The sequence below is a fragment of the Nannospalax galili genome, unplaced genomic scaffold (genome assembly GCF_000622305.1).
Source record: "Nannospalax galili isolate Female #2095 unplaced genomic scaffold, S.galili_v1.0 scaffold252, whole genome shotgun sequence".
Taxonomy (NCBI): domain Eukaryota; kingdom Metazoa; phylum Chordata; class Mammalia; order Rodentia; family Spalacidae; genus Nannospalax; species Nannospalax galili.
Window position 1 is genome coordinate 3,953,144 of NW_008333886.1, and position 18,170 is coordinate 3,971,313.

Consider the following 18,170-nt stretch of genomic DNA (forward strand, 5'->3'; position numbering starts at 1 on the left):
ACTAAAAACAAGGTAACAACAACAAAAACACTAAAACATTCCCAACTAGGGATAAAGAGCTTAAAAAGCAATGTCCACTGAAAGAAAACAAAGATGTACAACGAACTCCCTCCTGGAGAAGCAGAGCAGGGTGACCCCGAACTTCACTACTATTTAGTAGTGTACTGGAGATACGCCGAACACTTCAATTAAGACAAGTCAAACAGAAACAGAAAAACCAGAAAACTTTTCTGCTGCTCTATGATATAAAAATTTCTTTAAAAATATTTTTAAATGTTATTTTACGTGTATGAGTGTTTTGCCTACATGTACGTAAGTGTACCTGTGCTGTGCAATCTTGGTCTCCAATACTGTAGTGCCTACGTGTAGCTAAGGGAGACAACCAGCTATTGTTCTAAAATGATGGATAAATTTGTTTTCTCCCCGTATCTAGAAGCCTTTGAGAGGGAACTGACACTGATTCCATCCACCCCAACAGCTATCAAAATACCTGAAAGCAAATCCAGAATTTATCACACTACAGTCCAGCCTTGGCAGACAAAAGAAAAATGAGGGGGAACCCAATAGAGGGATGCTTCTGGAAGTTCTTATTAAGAAATCTCAATGGACTCTCATATGAACATTTGAAATTTTCCCTGTTCTGACTTTTTTCTAGTTCTCTGTCTAGAACTTGTAATGCTAATTACTCTTGCGTTTACTTTTCCTTCACATCTCCTATTCACAAATCAAGGACTTTCTTTTCCCCCTACAGATAAGAGTTATGCAATTTGGGAGTCTTTTAGATTGAAAGGGTACTCCAATTACCTCACCCTATGTCCCTGTCAAGCATGGAAGAAGCCAGAGCGATCTGTATCCTGATTCCCTATCTGCAAGTTGGGTAACCTCTTCAGAGGATGGTGTGATAAGAATTGGAGGTAGGAATTGGCTAGGAAGTTAGGGTAAAAACACCCCCCAAAAAAGTAGCCAGTTTCTTGGCTAAAAGTCAAAATGTCCTTGGGCCTCTTAGCAACATACTCCGTTCCAAAGGCCAAAATTGTCAAATGTATTTAGGAACTCTTATCTAATCCTTAAAAAATTTTAGGGTTACCTCTTCGGGGGGGGATGTTAGAGTAGCCAAAAGCCCCATAAAAATAAATAAATCAAAGAAGAAGAAAGAGTACATGAAGTTATCAGAAAAAAGTGATGGGGAGATATGGGAGGAGTTGGAGGGGAGGGAGTGGGCACGGATTTGATCAAAACACCTTATATGCATATATTATATTTTCAATAAATTATTTTTTAAAAAATACTGACTTTACAAATACATTATTATATAGAACAGAGTAGATATAAATTAGAGAGGGCAATGCCAGCATTTAATTTTGAAGTTACTAGCTACCTATTCCTAAAACTGCTTTACACCTATTTGGATCAAACTAAAAAAATACAGATATTTAAATATATACTATAAAAAACTTTTCATTTAGCATGTGTGTGCATATCTGTATGTGTGAGCACACACATACATGCCACTGTGCGCATGTGGAGGGAGAGGACAACTTGTGAGTCAGCTCTCTCCTTCCACCATGTGGCTTCCAGGGATTGACCTTAGGTCATCATATTTGCCAGAAGTGCTCTTACCCACTGAGCCATCTCACAGCCCAAAATATACATATTTTAATGCACTAATATTTAGAAAAATAAGCATACTTTAAAATTTAGATTCTATTTTCCTCACCCTTCCCTAACCTAGTTTCCAAGGAATAAAATGATGAAACTTTTTTTGATTTTTTTATTTAGTTGTGTATATGTGCCTGGGGCAGGGAGACAATGTCAGAGGGAAACTTTGGGAAGTCAGCTCTCTTCATCGACCATGTGGGTCCAGAGGACAGAACTCAACTCATCAGGCTTGGTGGCAAGAGTCTTTACCAGCTGAGCCATCTCACCTGCCCATTACGCAATATTTTTTAAATATTTTATTATTTTTATTTTGTATATATGAATGTATTGCCTGCATGTGTGTAAGTGCACCCATGTCGTGCAATGCCCACGGAGGTTGGATCCCCTGGAACCGGAGTTACGGACAGTTGTTAGCTGCCATGTGGGTGCTGGGCATCGAACCTGGGTCCACTCTAAGAGCAGTCAGTGTTCTTAACCACTGAGCCATCTCTCCAGCCCCCTATGCAATATTTCTAAAGTACACTTTTAATAATCTAAGTTGCTAGTTGAAGGGTGAACCGTTTTTTTCTTAGTGTTCTTAGACTGCAGCCCTGAATCAACCAAGCTGTTTTGGGGGAGTAGTGTGTCACACTCCATAGCCATCGAGCCACCCAGCTGCCGCAGCAGAGGCACCATGAGCAGGCACAGCATCCAAAAATCAAGATTGGGGGGAGGGATCTACTTAGGACTACTGCAGAGTTGTCTGTGAAAAAGGGAAGTGGAGATGTAATGGTCTGAAGGAGCTGACTGACTTGCTGTGGGGAACAAGGGGTCTGCCTGCTGGAATTCTGCATGGCACAAAGGACCTGAGAGAAAGCAGCCCTCAGATGTAGTCCTAGGGCTGCAGTCTCTCCAATCCTTGGCCAAAGACACCCTAAGATAGTAACAGTGGTATTGAATATCACAGGAAACCTCACAGGCTCACCCCTTGGGAACTCATGGCACCAGCGGTCCTTAGGGCCCCCAAGTGTCCTGGGCAATTCTGCATTTTCCACACTGTTTGGATTGCTCTTTTAAAATATTTTACTTATTGTTTTATTTTATATGTATGAGTGTATTACCTGCATGTATGTAAGTGTACCTGTGTTGTGTAGTCCTGTGTTGTGCAATGCCTGCAGAGGTCTGAAGAGGGCACCAGATCCCCTGGAACTAGAGTTACCGACAGTTGTTAGTTGTCATGTGGGTCCTGGGAACCGAACCCAGGTCCCCTGCAAGAGCGGTTGTGCTCTTTAACCGCTCAGCCATCTCTCCAGTCCCACTGCTTGGATTATTCTCATGCCAATGCTTTTGGAGGGAGAGCTGGGGTTGCTCAGTACACAGACGTGAGAAAACATTTGTGTGCTTGCTGGAATGCCTAAGTCCGCAAGCATGCCAGGTCTACTTGCTGTTCTATGTAAGTGGAAACATCCCCTGCATCACAGACACAATAGAAAAGGACAAGATAAAATGAAGATATAGTGAGCCAACTAAATAACAAGAATTGGGGAAAACTGTAGTGTTCATCTTTGACTGTTCAAAGTAGGAGACACTCTGCACCTGGACAAGTATGAGCAGTCAGGGTGCAGACATCACTGTGGGCGGAATGCTTGGGCAGCCTCCATCCTGTGACTGCGCACTGACCCACCCGTGCCTTGACCTGCTCCCACCTTCCTCCATCACTTGATAATTTCCAACAAGCTCCCATGATGTGATAATTTAAATGAGAAACGTCTGCCATGTGCTTATGAATTGAACACTCAGTTTGCAACTGGGAGCAGTTTGGAAAGGTTGTGGAATCTTTGGGAGGTGGAGCCTTGCTGGAGGAAGTGCATCACTGGGGGGCGGGCTTTGAGGGTTTATAGCCTGTCCCACTTCCTATTCTCTCTTTCTGCTTCCTGTGTGGGGAAGAAATGTGATCAGCCAGCTTCCTGTGCCTGCTGCCATATTTTCCTTTGGCCATATACTTTACCTCTTGAACTGTGAGCCAAAATAAATCCTTCCTCCCTAAGCTGTCAGAGTATTGTATTATACTAGCAATTGAACTAGAACACACAAGACCATCTAGTCCTTGACTACGCCAACTGATACCAGTGGGTTTGTTGACTAGGAATTGATATTTTAGAAGAAACTCCACACGGACTAATTTACATTCCCACCAGCAGTGTATAAGGATTCTCTTTCCAGCACATCTTCACCAGCATTTGCCATTATTTGCTACACACACACACACACACACACACACACACACACACACACACCAATGGGTTGTACTTAGCCATAAGGAAAAAAAATTACAAGAAAATAGAACTAGAAATTAAAATACTGAGCTCATAAAATAGACTGAGCTGGGTGCAGGGGTGCACCCCTTTGGTCCCAGCACTCCGCAGGCAGAGACAAGTGGATCTCTGTGAGACTGAGGTGGGCCTGGTGTACATAGCAAGTTCCAGGCCAGCTAGGGCTACAGGGAGACTCTGTCTCAGAAAAAGAAAAAAAGTCAGACTCAGACAAATACGTTTTCTCTCATTTGTGGATCCCAGAATGCACAGGGTGACAGAGGTGCATCTGTACAGGATCTGAAGGTGGAAGCAAGACTGTGGGAAAGGACTGGGATGGCAGCAGGAGGAGGGGGTCAGGGCCACATGCCTTTAAGTATAGGATATACCTGTATGAAAACGTCCTCATGAAACCTGTCAGTATGTACAATGAATATATGCCAATAAAATGTAATCAGAAAAGGAAAACAAAGGGATTTAGTTATAACTAGTTGTTGTCATCCATAGTCAAGTCTGTAACTGAAGCTCCTGTGTGAGTTGATCACTTATGTTTTCCTCAAAGCCTTCCCAATGCTGATCATTTAAATTTGATACTTGTTTGGGGCTGGAGAGATGGCTCCTCAGTGGTTAAGAGCACCGACTGCTCTTGCAGAGGACCCAGGTTTGATTCCCAGCATCCACATGGTGGCTAACAACCGTCCGGAACTCCAGTTCCAGGGGATCTGACGCCCTCTTCTGACCTCTGAGGAAATTGCATGACATGGGTGCACCTACCTCCATGCAAGCAATACACTCATACACATAAAAATAATAAAATAAATAAATTTGACACTTGACTACTTAAAACTGGTTATTTGGGTTAATAATCACTTGCATAAGAAAGACACAAGAATCTTGGGCAATAGCTCAAAAGGTAAATGCTTGCCCTGCAGGCAAAGAGATGTGTGCCAATAATCCCAGTGCCTGGTAAGGGAGAAAGGGGTCCCCTGGGACTTGCTGGCCAGTCAGTCTAGCCAGTTGGTGAACTCCAGGTTCAGTGAGAAACCATCTCAGAAATAAGATGGACAGTGATTGAAGAAGACACCTGGCAACAACCTCTGGCCTCCAGATGCATGCATGTACATGTGTGCCCCTCCCCACAAACACAGACATACAAACACAAAGACATCTCTAGTGAGAAAATGAAAAAGCAGGTGAAGAATGCATAGCTCAGGAAGAAGAGCCACAGAGGAAGGTCATCTGGATCCTGAACTATCTCTAAGGGGAGGGAGGCAAGGGGAGCCAGCACAGACCACACACCAGGACCAGAACCCCAGAGAGCAGCCCTATAGAGGGGGTTCATTGTCTGGCCAAAAGAAGCAACCTTGAAAGGTATGTGTGGCCAACCCAGCCTTGTAAGTGTCAGAACCAAGATTTACACCTACATGTTTCTGACTATAAACGCAAGTTCTTTCACACCACACTACACTCAAACCTCTGCTCAATTGCAAATGGATGAGTCAGTCCTTGTCCTGGGTCCCCAGGACAGGCTGGAGTGAAGGCTGATTCTCTTCAGGCACCTAGCAATCTCAGATGGAGGCCAGCACGCATCTGCTATTGCACAAACAAGCTATACAGCCCAGGAACAGCACACTCTACTTACATGTACATGTACTTGTCTAGCTTCGCTGCGAAGTGACGAGGCATCTCTCCACATCCATAATAGTTCCGGTCATTTTCAGGCAGATGATCCACATCATGGAAGATCACGCAGTCCCAGACACTGTCTTTCATGGCCTCTTTGAAGCCCACATTGAAGAGCATCGCACGATTAAACGGTTGTGTGCCAGTCTTCACAAGTGCAAAGAAAAGCAAAGCTTTATTCAGTCTTGTCATCTGACATTTTCTTATGCCTTTATGGTTTGTTGCATCATGGTCAAATAGTAATTATAGCTTGACAGTGAGATAAATAACTCATAAGCATGTATCAGGATTTTTAAATACAGTCAGCCATCATATTTAGCAATGGGGCATACATTCTGAGGAAGGTGTCATTGTGTGATCTACATTGCACAAATATAGAGGTACAAACACAGACTAAGACTGCCACATCACGAGGTGACACAACCTTAAGGGAGCACTGTGGTACATGTACTGTGTCTCTGACTGATGACACAACTATGTGGCACATGACTGCATACTGTCTAAATTTACTTATGACGTTGTTTTATATTTGTGTGATGAAGAAAACTAGATAGCTGTCGTTAGCTAACTTGTATTTCTGCTTTACTTCACATTAAAACAGGATAACTAAAAAATAGTGTATGCTATATATTGCTTTCTGTATGCTCTTGTAGAGAACCTGAGTTCAGTTCCCAGTACATGTGTCAGGGAGCTCACAACCACCTATAACTCCAGCCCCAGAGAAGCATATAATAAAAATAAATCTTAAAAATTAAGACAGGAGCGGGGGGTGTAACTCATTATAAGAGCACTTGCCTAGTTGTTCAAGGTCCTGGGTTTGAACCCTAACATGGGAATTAGAGGTATTAGAGGTAAAAAGCTCTAACCTTTTTCTATATAACAAAGCTGGGGGACCTCTCTGAAGAACTGATGTGTTTTGAAGCATTGATGTTTCTAATACTGACCAAGAGCATTTCAGAGGCAACAGCACAAACCCAGCTTCCTATTCCCACCATCTTCCGTTACCAGGGAAAACACATTGAAGTGCACAGACAACAGTTCCCCTTTCTTTCTATCCCTGCTTATGCTAAGACAAAAACATTTTTTTTTTTTTTGGTCTTTTTGAGACAGGGTCTCCCTGTAGCCCCAGCTGTCCTAGAACTCACTATGTGGACCAGGCTGGCCTTGAACTCACAGAGATCCGCCTGCCTCTGCCTCCAAGTGCTGGGATTAAAGGTGTGCGCCACCACATCCAGCGACAAAGCATTTTAATTGACAAAATATAGGAATTTATGACACAAAACCTAACTTCTTGTATTGCAATCATTTCCCTTTTATTTATAGTGATAATATATCAAAATGTACTGGCAAGGGGCTGGAGAGATGGCTCAGCAGTTAAGAACACTGGCTGTTCTTACAGAGGACCCAGGTTTGAATCCCAGGACCCACATGGCAGCTAACAACTGTATGTACCTCCAGTTCCAGGGGATCCGACAGCCTCTTCTGTCCTCCACGGGCATTGCACGACACTGGTGCACTTACATACATGCAGGCAATACACGCATACACATGAAATAATAATTTTAAAATGTACTGGCAATGGGAAAGTTTTCTTCCACATCTAAAGAAAATTCTGAAGCATTTACCAGTGCCTTAGCACATTTCACAAAATCATTCCCAAGATACAAGAAAAAGGATTTGGATGAGAGTAAAAGAAGGTGCAGCAGTCAGCCTCAGAGCGCCGCCTCAGGAGAGAAGACACAGGTGTGAGCCACAGGTGGGCACTGCCCTTAGGTCACAGAAATCACATTCTTTTTACAGACCTTTTCTTTCCCCACCAGTGAAATAGAAGATAAAGGAGGTGAATTGTAACATTATTGTTGGTACATCAATGTCAGTTTGGACAAATGATTTTCTTCTAAGGTTTCAAAATTTGTTCTATTAAATGTGGACTGAATACTAATAAAAAGAACCCCATGTCTAACCTATCTAATACTAATAAAAAGAACTCCATGTCTAGCCTATCTAATACTAATAAAAAGAACCCCATATCTAACCTATCTAATACTAATAAAAAGAACTCCATGTCTAACCTATCTAATACTAATAAAAAGAACTCCATGTCTAACCAATCTTCATCAGTCGACACTAATCCACTTCAACTCTTTTGCCTATTTTTCCCTGGATTTTTGGGTCCATACATTAAGGCAAAGAGCTCTGGTATTTCTTGCTTTGTTAACTACACATTTCCTACTGACACCTGACTCTGGAGGCTGAGGAGTTAGACCACCACACCACTGCCCTCCCCTCCCCTCTCAGTATGGCTATGTCATACTTTTTGGTTAAATGAATAGAGTATACATTATTAGCATTATGTAAATATTTCTTCAGTGCTGAGTGAATTGTTTTCTCTGTCAAAGGTTTTAACTAGCTTTTTATATAACTAGAAAGGCCAGCAGATATAACCCATACCTTTAATAATTGATGTAATAGAAAAAAAATCAAATCACTGCTCAGTTCCTTCGTCTCCCAAGCTCGGCTCCCACTGTCCTCACTGCCCAGCCCTGCACTATCATCCTGGCTTCTGCATCCAGCCCTGGGACACCCATGTCTTTATCTGGTTCACCAAATTTCCTGAGGTACATGTTTCAGCAGGTTGTGAAGAAAGAGTCCATGGATGGGGGTATGCGTGCGTGCGTGTGTGCGTGCGCCACGCATGTGTTTCATCAATTAATGACTGAAAAGCCACCATCTACCTTTGGGTGACACTCTTGGTAGGAGGTTCTGGGGTGAAGTGCCCTTCTCTAGAATCTGAAAGGCTCCACAAGCTTCCTACTCCCTGCTCTGGCAGGATAGTTCATACACTTCTGATTCGTGTCATCTTCCCAATGGTCTTTTTTAAAGTATCTTTTTTCATTTTTATTCTAAACTTTCAAATTATTATGCTTCATAATAGATGTATATTTTATTCACGTGTGCCTTGTGGGGTGGGGTCTCTTTCTTACCTTCAAAGACCCAAATTTTCACTTCTGGAAATTGTTCTCTTTTTAAAATTTTTATTTATTATATTATGTGTATGAGTGTATTGCCTGCATGTGCGTAAGTGCACCTGTGTCATGCAGTGCCTACGAGGTCAGAAAAGGGTGTCTGATGCCCTGGAACTGGAGTTATGGACAGTTAGCAGCTGCCACGTGGGTGCTGGGAATTGAACACAGGTCCTCTGCAAGAGCAGTCTATGCTCTTAACCGCTGAGCCATCTCTCCAGCCCCTGGAGATTTTTTCTTATATTTTTCCTTTGGCACTTTCCTTCCATTATTCTCAAACATTTTTTTCTGCTGTAGTTTTTCCAGAACTCTGATGAGTGAGTGTAATAGTAATATAATAATGTATATAATAAATCACAGCAAAATTTAGGGATTTAAGAAAAGTCATGGGTTGAGCTGTAACTCGGTGATAGAGCTCTTGACAAGCATCGTGAGGCCCTGGGGTGGATCAAAGAGTAACCAGAAATTCTGAAAAGCCAACAGTAGTCGTGTATGATACTGACCATGCACCTGCAGAGCTGGCATTCTTCTGGGAACAGATCAGAGAACTTCATGAGTTCTGTACAATCTTGTTCAATGCCTTAACCAGAGGCCTGACCAGAGCAGGAGGATCCACATCTAAAGTGGCTCACACACATGACTGACAAGATGACATTAGTAAATCATTTCTTTTTTGGAATATTTTATTATTTTTATTTTACTACCAGCATGTATGTAAGTGCACCTGTGTTGTGGCATACCTGTGGAAATCAGAAGAAGGCACTTGCCACGAACCAAGACTCCAACCAGCAGGGCCGAGGAAAGGACAATACGGACGCCAAGGTGAGGTTCAAGCAATTCTCTTCCTTTATTCTTCGTCATCCCACAATATATACCCTCATCAGATCCATCCCACAATCAGACCGTCACACGGAGCCAATCAGGACATGAGCACGGGGCTAACATGCAGGCAGAGCAGCAAATCATTGGGCCACGCAATAGAATCATGCTCGGTGACGTATCATGTCAGGCAGGCTGCGCGTGATCAAGCTTACAGCGCTTGCGCGAGTTGGAGCAAACAAGTGAGGGTCACAAGGCCTGGCCGCCAGCCAGGGCGCCATCTTGGCCGGCTCGACCGCGCCCGCTTCCCACAGGCACTGAATCCCTTAGAACTGGAGTTACAGACAACTGTTAGCTGTCATGTGGGTGCTGGGAACTGAACCTGGGTCCTCTGCAAGAGCAGCCAGTGCTCTTAACCACCGAGTCATCTCTCCATCCCCCAGTCAGTAATTTCTGATCCACAGGCCAGCCTTAGTACCAGGGACAGAGCGGCTGGTATTTCCCAAAGCATGAGCTCCACAACAGCAAGGCTACCACAGTGACGTGTCTGATGACCTAGCCTGAAGTCAGGGACTGCCTCTTTTATAGTGTTTGTTCCCCAGGCAATTCACCCTCATGCCTCACGGGCCTCTTGGAGCATGGTCATCCTATGAAATATTGATACTCTTGGATCCCGCCTCTTCCTTATATTGTGGTTCTATTTGCAAGGTGTTTTGCCTCTCAGTTCTATTGAAAGCCGCTACCAACCACGTTTTCACATTCAATAATGTCCTATTCGCGACTGTTCTTTCTTTACAATGCCCAGATTACCCTTCACTATTTCTCCCTCACTCTGGGGGCTGAGCTGGGTTGGCTCTGTCTTGGGGCTTTCCTTTGGTCCCTCCATTGTCTTGCTCTTTGCTTTGCCCCATCCGTCTCCATTGTGGAGGTTTTCTTTAAAATCTGGAGCTCCTGGGCTTCTTATCCATGTTTGAAATAAAGTACTAAAACACTTAGAGAATCTTCATGTTCGCATACAAGAACTGCCTACACCCACACCCCCAAACCAAACAAAAACATCGAAAGAGCCAGTGCCTTCTGAGAGGCTCGTGTCTGCAGCTCAGGGAAACATCAGCGCTCGCCCATCATCAAGACAGAGTTCTGCCTTCATGCGCAGCTGCTCCCTACTGCTCACAAGGCAAACCAACTCATCAGCAAACTAATCCCACTCTAATTAAAACACAACACACCCAAACCCAACCACTGCTCACGGTGTCCTGCACTTCCAGGGCCGCCCAAGTCATCGATGACTCCTACGTGGACAATCAGAGAAGCTTCGACTGCTCTTGTTCCCACCCTGTCTCACTTACAGCTCAGTCTCTACAGAGAACCCAGCACTTGGCTTTAGAATGAGACTACACGTCATACAGTTACTCTTTTCCCTCCAGAACAGAAAGGAGGTCTTACCTGATGTGATGGTTAGTTTTACATGTGACCTTGACACAATCTGGAATCACCCAGGGAGTCTCAATGAGTGTTCCAGTTTGCCTTCAACTGCTGTGACAAAACACTCTAACCACTACCAACTTGGGGAGGAAAGGGTTTATTTGTCTTATATCTCCCAGGTCACAGTTCACCACTAAGGGAGCCCAAGGTAGGAACCTGGAGGGCAGGAACCTGGAGGCAGGAGCTAGAGCACAGGCCATGGAGGAATACTGCTTACTGGCTTACTCCCTTGGCCCCTGCTCAGCCTGCTTTCTTATCCAACACAGGCCTGCCTGCTCAGGGTGGCACCACCCACAGTGGGCTGGGCCCTCCAACATCACTCAACAATCAAGAAAATGCCCCACAGACAGGGCCACAGGCCAGTCCAATGGAGACAATTCCACAGTTGGGGATCCCTCTACCCAGGTGTGTCAGGTTGACGAGTAAAGCTATCATACAATGAGGGACTGCCTAGATCAGGCTGGCCTGTGGGCATGTCTGTGCAGGGTGTGTTTGGAATGCACCGACTGATGTGGGAAGCCCACTGTGGGCACATTCACTGGGTTTGGGTCTTGGACTGTGTGAAGTGAAGAAGGCAAGCTGAGCAGCAGGTTTATATGCATTTCTCTGCCCCTGACTGTATTTGTGAGAGGATTCCTACCTTGACTCCCTGTGAGGATGGACCTTGTCTTGTGAACTAAAATAAATATCTTTTTTGTCAAGTATTTCATCACAGCAACAGCTGGCCTGGAACTCACAGAGATCTGCCTGCCTCTGCCTCCCGAGTGCTAGGACTAAAGGTGTGCACCACCACGCCCGGCGGTTTTATAGACCCGAAGGGCAATCAACTAGGTGTACAGGCAAAGATTAGGACTTGGGAGCTGTTTTGTGACTGAACTTACACAGCCCCATGCTTCAGCCTATCTCTGCTATTTCAAGGGTACAGAGTCTCGGGGGTTTAATTCCTTTCTTGTAACGATCAGGCCACTCAGTTCTTAACAGCATCTGCTCTGACAGGCTGCCAGCTCCATCACCTGCTCCCATCTCACTGTCGTTGTGGATTAATAACTTAAAGGACCTTTTTCTTTTCACTTTGTCCTTCAGAGTTCGGAAGTAAGAAGAGGCAAATCCAAGCACTCTCCACACTCAGCTCTGAGGGTCTCTTCGGTCACTCTGCTCTTCTGGCCACCCATCCAGCAGAAAAAAATGACCCTCCTATTTCATATGCAGTAGAGATGTTACTAGTTCAAAGCCACATGCACTCAAATCTGTGGTCCTTAATTAGTGCTGATCAAGGCTGAGATTCAGACTTAACGGGTTTGAGAACGAAAATAGAGACCTGAGTTGTTTTGTAAAGGCATCTTCACCAATTCACAATGTCATTCAAACTCCAGGGAGAGCTTGCCTTTAAAGCTGCAGAGCCACAGCTCACCTCGTGTGCTTGATGAGCACCTGAAGTTTCAAAAAGGAAACTAGTAGTTGCTGACATCAGCATCAAAATCTACAACCATGGCTGCCACGACAGTAGCTACAACACTCTGACTTGTATCAGGTAAAAAAGGTAAGTTTCTATGTTAAAAACTACACAGGCTACATATACTATTGTATGCCTCAGGAGCAAAACTTGAAGGGTCATATTAACCATGTTTTCATAGAGAGAAAGCACAGGTAAAAAGCTGGTGTGTGTGTGTGTTTAAAATAGATCTAGAATAAACCACAAGAAAAGAAAAACTAACAATCTTCAGAGTAAAAATCTGAATGCTAAAAAAATACCAGCATATACTAACACAAGTTAGGTCACCTTGTCTAATAATTTTGTTGTATACTCTACTGAAAAATAAGAAAGCAAACCCTAATAGGGTTCCTCTTTTTTTTTTTTTTTACAGAAACAGACAAGTAGACTTATAGAACAGAAAAGCCAGGAATAGATTTACATGCATGTAACATGTATGTAGGAACTCATTTCCAACAAAGATGTCAATGAGGAAATGGCCACCTTTTGATAAAGTGATGGGATAACTAAATAACCACAGGCAAAAACAACAACAAAAAAACGCTTGCACCTTTATTTCATACCATATGTAAAAGTTAACTCAAAGTGATTAGCCTAAATCTAAGCACTAAAACCACCACAAAACTTCAGGAAGAAGAAAATATTAGAGAATAAGTTCTCGAAAGCAAAGCAGAGATCGAGGGGAAAAAACAGTAAACGGGACTTTATCAAAATTAAAAACTTTTACTTAAAAAAAAAAAAAACACTACCAGAGGCTGGAGATGTAGCTCAGGAGTAGAGTACTTAAAAGAATGAGTGAAAGGCCCTTAATTCTAGCATGGAGAACTGGCCGGGGCGGGGAACCACACTACCTAGAAAAGGGCAAGCCACAGACTAAAGGTAAGCATATGATTCACAAAAGACCTACAACTAGAATACATAAAGAATTCAACTCAATAAAAAGACACTCCAGTTAAAATACGGAGAAAATATTTAACAGAAACTTCCTAATCTACATGGACAGAGAAAAAACAAGTCTTCATGAGGGATTACTGTCTACATTGGGTTGGCCTGTGGGCTTGTCTGCAAAGGCTTTAAGGTAATTGATATGGGAAGACTCAGCCCTTGTGAGCAGCCACATTCCCTGCTTGTCCTGAGCTGTGAGTGGAGAAACTCAGTTGAGCACAAGCGAGCGAGCACACATTCATATATTACCCTCTGCCCTTGACCGTGCACGTGAGATGACCAGTTGTATTACATTCCTGCTGCCCCACTTCCCCGCCATGATTGACTGTAATCTGGAATTGCAAGCCAAAATAAACATTCGAATGAAACTAAGACAGTAAATATGCATTAATGTAAGATGTCCTGCCCAAAGCTGAGGTTAGAAAAACGAAAGTGGCCTAAGTCTGCATAGAGACCCAGCTTCACATGTTGGCATACTTTAGGTTTCTGAAACGTCACTTTATCCACATTTAAAAAGAATATAAATATAATAACAGAATTCATTCATTACACTTGAAATCACAGCCTTTAGGTAAAGACACAGATGGCAGTAAGGCAGGGTCATTTCAATTCTATCTAGACGATGTTAAGAAATTTTTATGTATTCAGCTTGCACAGTATCTGTTCACAACAAATAGAATGAGATTTCTCGCTTTCTTCTTTTTGCTTTGCCAATATTTATTCCTTAATTCTGCTCTCTTCCTGTTTATCTCTCATTCTAAAACAACCCTAGGCTCCCACCAGGAGGGTCCTGGGCATCACAGGTTTGGTTCTCTAACTTTTTCTTGGACCTGTCCGCTCATTGGATGCACATTTACGTACTGAGCTGGTCTCTATCATGAAAGGGATAGTGTTCCATCGTTAACATCGGCCTAAGCAAGGCAGGGAAATTAAGTATGTGTGCCTACAACACAGACAGCCAGAGCTCCGCAAGAGGAAAGATGGCCGAAAATTAAAACCTATGAGAAAAGAGAGTAGATGTTTACTGCAAACCATTCTTTTTTTCATAAGGATTGCTGCCTGGCTTGATCAGGCATCCCTGATCGCCTAACAAGGTTGATGCAATATTAACTTTCAGGGCTAACCAGCAGCCAACCACACCACAGGACAAAGAAATTCTCTATGGAGAACTGTCAGTGCTTCACTATTAAAAAGCAACACAAAACCCTCATCCTTTCCTCTAAGTGTTTAAATTCATAGTCGGAAATAGAAATGTTCTTTCAAAATTAAACACAGTGAATGCATCTGAGGTCATTCACATAATCCAAGGGAGTCACATAAGTTAGAAGAGACCATTAATGGCCTCCAAGATTATGAACCCAACAGCTGCACAGAACAGACTGCTCCCAAAAAGCCTGTATCACAAAACAAGAGATCCCTCAACTAAATGGAGCTTCACAGAGACGTTCAAGAACAAGCAAAAACCATAAACCTAACAAAAGCATAACATGGGACAATACTACAAATCAGACACTAAATGCACAGGATGAACATCTGCTGTAGAGTTCATTAAATGCACAGGATGAACATCTGCTGTAGAGTTTCTTAGAAACCCAATAGGTAGCAGTCATTAAAATATACCAAGGTGAGGAGCTGGAGAGATGGCTCAGTGGTTAAGAGCACTGGCAGCACTTGCAGAGGACTGACTTTGGCTCCCAGAATCCAAATGGCAGTTAACAACTGCCCATAACTGCAGTTGCAGGGGATCCGATGCCTCTTCTGGCCTCTGGAAGCACTCTACGCACATGGTGCACTTATATTCATGCAGGCAAAACATTCATGCACATAAAATATAAATAAAAAAGTTTTAAAGGACTAGGTATAGTGGCTGCCCTGCACTTCAGAGGGAGAGGGAGGAAGTAGATTTCTGTGAGTTCAAAGCCAGCCTGTTCTACACAGTATATTCCAGGCCAGTAAGGGATGAAATATATATCTCAAGGCTATCATCCCAAAGTCAATCATAATCATTACTTACCAAATTGCAATTATTTCCAAAAGAATACAGGTTCAATCCCAAATATGATTCCATTCAACACTAAATCAAGGATGATTAATCTTAGCTGAACACTTCAAAGCTACCATATTTGAGAGCTCAAGTTTAGGAGAACTCACCATTTGAAAACTGTCCTTACCTGCTCAATGACATAAAAAGCAAATTCTAGCCGCTGTTTCTTGAGCATGGGGATCAGGTGCAGGAAGAAAATTGGAAGATGTTCGTGGCGATTTCGGAAAGGGATGAGGACTGCCACCTTTAAAACAACACAGGCAGAAAACAAAAATAAATAAAAACAAAACAGGTGCGTGTGAAACATGAGTAAATCCTGGACGTGAAGATAAAAGCTCACCAACAGAAATGTCTATTGTCTTTCAAAACACAGCCTTGTGCATTTTCTCACCAGAGGGACAGCTTGTGCTCACACAGACACAACCCTTGCCTTCACGTACACACGTCTTGCGAGGCTGGGAGGGACACACACTCTCTGCATAGTACTAATCACTGCTCTTAATCCTTGATTTCTTGAATCCAAACAAGCAAAGTCGTACGATTCAGACACTGACCTTCACAAAGCTAAACATGTCCCCTAATTTGCTTCCCTTGATTTCTGAGTTAAATCTATCTTTTTATAACTATTAATAATAAACTGTGAAATTAGCACTAAGTTTTCTACAAACCATAAATTCCAAAAGTCACAAATTTTCAAACAATATACCAATAAAAATGTCACTTTGCACTCTGGATTTTTAAAGACAATCTGAAATTACCTGGATTCCATAAACGTGAAATTTATTAAAACTTTATCTAGATCAAATAAATTTAACTAGTCAGTGAACAAATAAGAATGCCTAAGCTCTGGGATCGACCTTACTTCTTAAAATCAGGAAATAACTATATCACCACCAATGAAGACTGGCACGGGAGCTGGGGGTGGAGCTGGGAGGCAGAGCATATATTTAGCATGTGTGGGGTCTGGATTCAGTCCCTGACACCAAGAGAAAGGAAAGGAAAAAAGTGACATTTTGCCATTTTTTCACATTTCCGCAAATGGCACAAAATCTTAAGTTATTAAGGGTCTTACTTTAAAAAAGCATATAAAAAAAGCATTTAAAAAAGGTATCTGGACTAGGAAGGGTACCTCTCACTTTCCCTTAATGTCGACAGCAGGGCTAAAACAGATGAGACCACTACTAAATACTACTAAACTGTGTTTTCAGGTTCTATCAATGACTTCACATGTAGTAAGTGGCAGGGACCAATGTGACTTTGAGGCCCTGTGACTCCCACTCTGCCTGATTTGCCCCAGAAGGTATCTCTTGGCTCAGGATCTTGAGGACTTCAACACTGCTATAGCAGTACAGACCTATCATCCAAGATTCCCTCCCTCTCCCCACATGATGGTTACCGAAGGCACTGGGCTCCCTGTTGAGAGGATAGTTGACATATTCACCGAATCCCTAAATCAGCACAGCAGCCAAACCAGCTCACAGGCCCCAGGTTTCCAGTTAATGTAGGACATTGTCAAGAAAAGTAAAGGGAGAGGAAGGAGCTGAGTGGGCAGTGCCCGTCTTTACCACTTCCCTTCCTAGGGGTCTGTCAGGGTGGTACCTTGAAGCAAAATAAGGGTTAAGCTTGCCCCTCCTAGCCTTGCCTTTGGCTATAGGTAGCCACAAATGACACAATATAGATGGGTTATAAAAGCAGTTAAGGCAAATCATAGATACTAGGCAGGGAGATGGCTCAGCAGGTAAAACTGTTTGTCATGCAAGCCTGACCAACCAACACCAGAAAGTTGTCCTCTGACTTCCACATACACGTAACGGCATGCATCGCGTGCGCGCACGCGCGCGCGCACACACACACACACACACACAAAGTACACACAAATAAAATGTTTAAAATAAAATATAGGGGCTGGAGAGGTGGCTCAGCAGGTAAGAGCACTTACTGCTCTTGCAGAGACCTGAGTTCAGTTCCCAGTACTTCGAGCGGCTCACAACCACCTGTAACACCAGCTCCAGGGGATCTGACACTGTCCTCTGGGCTCCACCAGCAAGGCAGATGCATACATACATATGAGTAAAAATAAAAGCAAATCTCTTTTTTAAAACCAAATTGGAGATACTTAAGGGAAGCAGTAATCAAGTGGCTTCAGAGACCACACTGCAGTCAGCCCGCAGGAACTCAGTACAACCAGGCCAGCTGATGAGCTGAGCCTCTGAGATAAGTCATGGCCCTTTATACTGTGTGTTCTTCAATGGAGCATCTAAAATACTAAGAGCTGGTTTTGTTCTTGTTTTGGTTCTGTTTGTTTGTTTTATTTTTATCGTAGCAAAATATCAGAGAATTTTGAAAGAGAAATTACCAGTATCCTGGCAGATTCAAATAAGCTAAACTGATGTTTTAATAGCAAATCAGTGCCAAAATTGCAATGAGATGCTATCAGATATTATGTGTGATGGGCCTAAAGCCATGTTTTTCTATTAAAATAAAGCTAGATAATATCTTCATAATTCATTTGGCGTGCCCCTATAGCCGTGGAACAGTGTTCTTAATAGCTTGTAATTTATTGTCTAGAAAAAGAGCTCAGTGTTCTGTGGTCATTTACTCTGAGGTTTAATAGCTTCATTTCAGAATGTTCTTTCTTCCGTGTGCACTGACCTGCTGTGCAAACCCCGCTCGGTGGATACACAGGGGTGGGGGGTGGGGGGCGATGGAGAGGTGGGGGTGTGGGATGG

General features: G+C 43.1%; 1 protein-coding gene across 1 annotated transcript in view; it reads right to left on the reverse strand.

The window, feature by feature from the left end:
- B4galt6 (beta-1,4-galactosyltransferase 6) overlaps positions 1-18,170 on the reverse strand; it is a 73,875-nt gene that overhangs the window by 9,066 nt on the left and 46,639 nt on the right. The window contains exons 5-6 of the mRNA XM_008828840.3: positions 15,569-15,685; positions 5,593-5,780 (exon numbers count right to left, since the gene is read on the reverse strand). Coding sequence (XP_008827062.1) covers positions 5,593-5,780; positions 15,569-15,685 — 305 coding nt within the window. The remainder of the gene's footprint in view (positions 1-5,592; positions 5,781-15,568; positions 15,686-18,170) is intronic.